The 5,708-nt window shown below is 35.2% G+C and overlaps 1 protein-coding gene across 1 annotated transcript; it reads left to right on the forward strand.

Annotated features, from left to right (window-relative positions):
* Positions 1-944: 944 nt before the first annotated feature.
* LOC149502492 (uncharacterized) lies at positions 945-3,645 on the forward strand. The gene is made up of 2 exons (XM_089729368.1): positions 945-1,016; positions 2,704-3,645. The coding sequence occupies exons 1-2, from the start codon at positions 945-947 to the stop codon at positions 3,544-3,546; spliced, it is 915 nt and encodes a 304-aa protein (XP_089585494.1). The 3' UTR covers positions 3,547-3,645.
* The last annotated feature ends 2,063 nt before the right edge of the window (positions 3,646-5,708 follow it).

Below are 5,708 nucleotides of genomic sequence, written 5' to 3' on the forward strand. Positions count from 1 at the left end.
ATCCTTGTGGTTTCGATAAATTCATAATTCATTAACCCGTATTGAGTATCTTCTCTATCTTCGCTTTTTTAATTAGGTTAATAACGAAATAGCGACAAAGGTGGTTAAAACCTCTCAAAAGTGTTAAAGAACCAATTTATTGTGATCTTGATTAAGGTCTTACGGTATATATTGAGTTTATTTTGTTCCTTTAGGGGAGCAGGATAACTGTATCGACGGGCTCCGTAGCTTTAAGCTTAGAACAAATACATTTATTTATTTTAATTTTAGAATTATTTCGGTTTTCATCTTACCCTTATATAACTTATATCACTATGCACAGTTTTACAGTAAATTAAAAGGAAAAACCATTACGAAAACTATTAAATATGATAATAACATGGTAAGCTAATTCCAAATATGAAAACAAATTTTCAATTTTTGGATTCGTATGTATGTACAAAACATGGAACAGTGTTTTATTAAAAACTAACTTTCACTAAATGTATAAGAAACATTAAACAACTTATACACTGCCAATTTCCTTTTCCAAATCCTTCTTTGAAATGCGTACAACAATTCTGCACAATATCAACTCAATCTGATGAAACTACATTATCGTATAACGTGAATAAACTCTAAGGTCTCAATTATAAATTATAGTCGAAGATAAATCTTTTAGCTTTGCCCGAACTTAAGGTAAGCGATTTTAAGCGAATGAAATATTGTTTTTAGAGAGCTTTAATATAAATAAATTGAAACGTAGTGAAATGGACAGAGTTTGGAATGAATACATACGGGGGAGCTTTAAAGTCGCATCAATCACAGACAAAATGACGGAAAATCATCTTAGGTGGTATGGCCATATGATGAGACGGAACGAAAACCATGTAGTGAAAATCGCATTAAGCTTGCCAGAACAAAAGAGAGGTAGAGGCCGCCCGCCATCGACTTGGTGGTCAAAAATGGAGAGAGACCTTAAGAAAGCCCAATTGCCAAAACCGACAACCCAGGACAGATCAACTTGGCGCCGTAGAGTGAGGAGACCCGACCCCAGATAACGCGAACAGGGACAGAAGAAGAAAAAAAAGAAGAAATCTAGTGAAATTTAAACTGTAATCTTAATTTTGGGTTTGGTAGCGACGATCACTTTCCAATTTGTGTGCGACGTTCTACTCAACCCAATGGAAAAATAAAAGGCTATTACAATTACTCGTATTATCAATAAATGCTAAATGATACATTTCACTTCAGCACCAAATTAATAAAATTAGGTTAAAACTTATAAATTATGAGAAAACCGTTTTTTTTCTTCTTTCGAATACAAAAATATTTTATTTTGAAGTTTACACTACGGTGTGTTCTAACTTCCACTCTCTTATTTTCGTAGCGCCGCCAGAAGGCAGTAAACAGAATGCTGGTGAATGATAATGGCCTGATTAAGAAAGGTCACGTTCTTTGTGTTCCTATTCTTGTTGTTTGCCTCGAGTAGAGAAGAAAAATACAAAAGGAAAAAGTCATCTACGTAAATAATTAGGGTTAATTTTTTTAAGTATTCTCTTTTTGAGATGGCTGTTTGTTAAAATAGGTTTAAAAATAGGTTTCTACCAATTTTATGAATGTTATCTTTTATCTGCCATTAAGGGAAAAGGTGTTACGTATAACAATGACAATATAAACGGGTCAAAAAAGATGAAAATACCATGAAACTATTAAAAGTGTTGCTATCTACTTACTACACTACACAATAGTCATTAAAATAAGTTAAAAGATAGAAAATAAGTTAAATTATTTTTTCAATGTCATTAATGAAAATCTTGCGAGCAACGACCAGACACTCCCTCGGTTTCACCACAATTTTAATTACGCCACGCTGAACCATGCTGTGCCACGTCATGTCAAGGCGTTTCATTAGCTGTGTAAACATTTTTGATCGCCCGACGAAATGTGGACGCACCTTAATAAAGTACGAAATGTTTAATTACTTACTTGTTTTCATTAGCCACTATGAGTATTACTGATTTCAGCTGTTATGTTTTTAGCGATGTTTTGAAGCAGCTATATTTTGGCAACAATCAAAGAATAAGCTGGCTATATAAGTTAAAGTGTGAAGTACGATTTTGGTACAAATTTTATCATCACGAAGTTTTCATGAAAGATAGTTATGTCAATTATGTTGAGTGAAGATGAAAAAGTGATAGAATCATAAGCGTCGATATTAACTGTCATCCAAAATGAAAACCCAAGTTAAATATATGTGTAAACTTATAACTACCTTTGTAGTAGGCGAAACTCACATGTCCAGTCCCCGTGATCAATGTTTGGTAAATGGGCAACAGCCTCGATCACAACAAAACTCCATTAGAGCGACCTCGAAATTGGTTAGATTAATTAGTTACGGGATCTCCTGTCCGTTTTATGGTGTAATGAACTTGGAACTCACTATTAATACGCTTCGCGTTTTATTTGCAGATGAAGAAGTTTGAATCCAATAACGAATCTACAAAAAGTCAGAATTTATAGATGACTTGATTTGGGAGTAACACGATACAGTCCCATTTAGTCCCTTTTTACACGCGGCGAGGAACACCTGTTTATGCCTGCTTTCTTGATCTGTCCAAGGCGTTTGATTTGGTTTCCTATGACCCCTTGTGGAAAAAGTTGGAAAATATTAAACAACCCACGGAAATAAACAACATTCTCAAGTTTTGGTATGGGAACTAGATCAACAATGTGCGATGGGCTGGGGCTTTGTCTCTTCCGTATAGGTTGGAGTGCGGGGTAAGACAAGGGGGGTTGAGCTCGCCTACGCTCTTCAACCTGTATATGAACGAGCTGATCGGCGAGCTCAGTAGGACCAGGATTGGTTGTTTCATAGACGGGGTGTGCGTAAACAACATCAGCTACGCAGACGATATGGTGCTGCTGAGCGCGTCTATCTGTGGCCTAAGGCAACTTGTTTCTTTGTGTGAGGGATACGCCAAATCACACGGTTTGGTGTACAACTGTAAAAAGTCGGAGATCATGGTCTTTGAGACCAGGGGTGGGACGCATAATAAAATACCTTCCGTTGTACTCAACGGAACGCCATTGACAAGAGTTTATAAATTTAAATATCTCGGCCATGTGTTGACCCCTGATCTCAAAGATGATGAAGATATTGAACGAGAGCGGAGAGCGTTGTCGGTTAGAGCAAACATGATAGCTCGCAGGTTTGCACGGTGTTCACTTAAAGTCAAGGTCACCCTCCTTAGGGCCTACTGTACTAACTTTTACACGTGCAGCTTGTGGGCTGGATATACTCAAAGATCGTACAACGCTCTCCGTGTTCAATATAATAACGCGTTTAGGGTGCTGGTGGTGCTGCCCCGCTTTTGTAGCGCATCAGGGATGTTTGCAGACGCGCACATAGATTGTTTTTACGCTGCCATGCGTAAGAGGTGTGCATCTCTGGTAAGCAGAGTGAGGGCCAGCTCCAACAGTATCCTGAGCATGATCGCAAGCAGGCTGGACTGTGTATACATGGGTCGCTGTGGTACCATCTCCCATGGGATGTTACGACAGTAATTCATTGTGATGTAAATATAACTACTAACATAGGTCTAAGTCTTATTAACAATTTATATGAGTCATGGTTACTTGCAATAAAAACATTATTATTATTATTATAGTCTACAAGGCCCATAGTTACAACTTCGAAAGTATTTTGTTTGTGTCTCAAAGCCTCGTTTGAAGAAAAATATGTCCTACAACCTGGAGAAAACTGGAGGAGTATATTCCACAGCAGCAGTATATTGCAAGCAGCGCAGGACCGATCTTTGTGGCGAGGCTTGGGGGAGGCTTATGTCCAGCAGTGGTCATCTGTGGGCTGATAGAATAGAAATAATATTCCACAGTCCCAAAGGTCGATGAAGAAACTAAATCTGAAAATGTACTAATGTTATAATTTAAAATGAGCAAAAGCTTTCTAATTAAAATAGGAGCAGGACATTCATTCACCTCATATAGTATTAACATTAACTTTTGTTGGCAGTATCGGTATTTATCAAAACTGTTACTAATTCAAAACATAAACGCCAATATTAATAAATGTATATTTTTTATTTGATTGGTTTTGTTAATTTTGAGTATGTTTCAATGATACTATGTACACATATGGACTTATTGTTGTCCGAAATAAAATAAATCATTCATTCATTTATTCATTCATTCATTCATTCATTCATTCATTCATTCATTCATTCATTCATTCATTAACAAATTACACTGTATTACATAAAATTATTTTCTGGAGTAAACCATTATCATTGTGGAATAATTATTTTGATTGCTCGCTATTAGCTGCGGTTGGAAAATTACATACGTAAAGCCTATTCAAATATAATTGGGTTGGTATTGATATTTATTAAATGACCTACATATTTTTACATATACAAAAATATTTAAAATTACAGATATTGACGTCAACATTCGGATCTATTTTTTAATACCCTCTAACGTAAATTCGTGTGTATTTTATGTTACAATTGATCGAATAGACATACTTACTTCTATTTATTAGATATATTTATGTCTATTAAATCATTTTAAGAAACATTTTATTGTTCTAAAATCAATTACAATATGACAATGGTTTTATCTATATTAATATTAATAATATTATAAATAAGAAAGATTTGTTTGTTTGTATTGAATAGGCTCCGAAACTACTGAACCGATTTAAAAAAAATCTTTCACTGTTTGGAAGCTACACTACTACCGAGTGACATAGGCTATAATAATATTTTTTTTTAAATTAGGGATCCTTACTAATTATAGTTATGCCGCAATAAGTGATCTTTTATTTTAAAAAAATAAAACAACGTCAAATATCGTTGAAATTTTTGTTAAAGACCCGAGCGGAGCCGGAGCGGACCGCTATGTAAAATATAGTACTGGGAAATGGATTTGATTCCTCTGATGTTGAGATATATTATGGACTAGCGACCCGCCCTCGCTTCGCTTCGGAAACATTAAAACAAACATGAAACAAAAAAAAAAATAAAAAAAAAATTAAAAAAAGTAGCCTATGTTCATCAGGGACAATGTCGGCTTCTAATGGAAAAAGAATTTTTCAAATCGGTCCAGTAGTTTCGGAGCCTATTCGAAACAAACAAACACAATCTTTCCTCTTTATAATATTAGTATAGATATAGACTAAAGAAATTGGAAGAATATGATTATCAAAATCCTTTGTTTATCTTGAGGAATTTCTAGACATATCTTTTACGTAATCAACTTTTTCACTTGTGCTACTTTACAAAATGATAGCCTTTTTATTTATTTATTCTTTATATTTATTTATTTATTATTACATATATTATGAGGGTGAAGCTGAAATAGTCTCTCAAGGCTATCAGCATAGGTTTAAAAAAAAAAATAGTTACAATAGCTGCCCCACCCTTCAAACCGAAACGCATTACTGCTTCACGGCAGAAATAGGCAGGACGGTGGTACCTATCCGCGCGGACTCATAAGAGGTCCTACCATCAGTAATTATGCAAATTATAATTATGTGGGTTTGATTTTTATTACACGATGTTATTCCTTCACCGTGGAAGTCAATCGTGAACATTTGTTGAATATGTATTTCATCGGAAAAATTGGTACCCGCCTGGGATTCAAACACCGGTGCATCACTCAACATGAAAGCACTGGACGCCTTATCCTTTAGGCCACGACGATTTCAT

The sequence above is a fragment of the Bombyx mandarina genome, chromosome 08, assembly GCF_030267445.1.
Source record: "Bombyx mandarina strain Sakado chromosome 08, ASM3026744v2".
In the NCBI taxonomy this organism is placed as follows: domain Eukaryota; kingdom Metazoa; phylum Arthropoda; class Insecta; order Lepidoptera; family Bombycidae; genus Bombyx; species Bombyx mandarina.

Coding starts and splice junctions, on each gene's coding strand:
- LOC149502492 (XM_089729368.1), top strand. CDS start 945: ATGGAGAGAGACCTTAAGAAAGCCCAATTGCCAAAACCGACAACCCAG. Junction 1,017..2,703: donor GATCAACTTGGCGCCGTAGA/GTGAGGAGACCC, acceptor TATGGGAACTAG/ATCAACAATGTGCGATGGGC.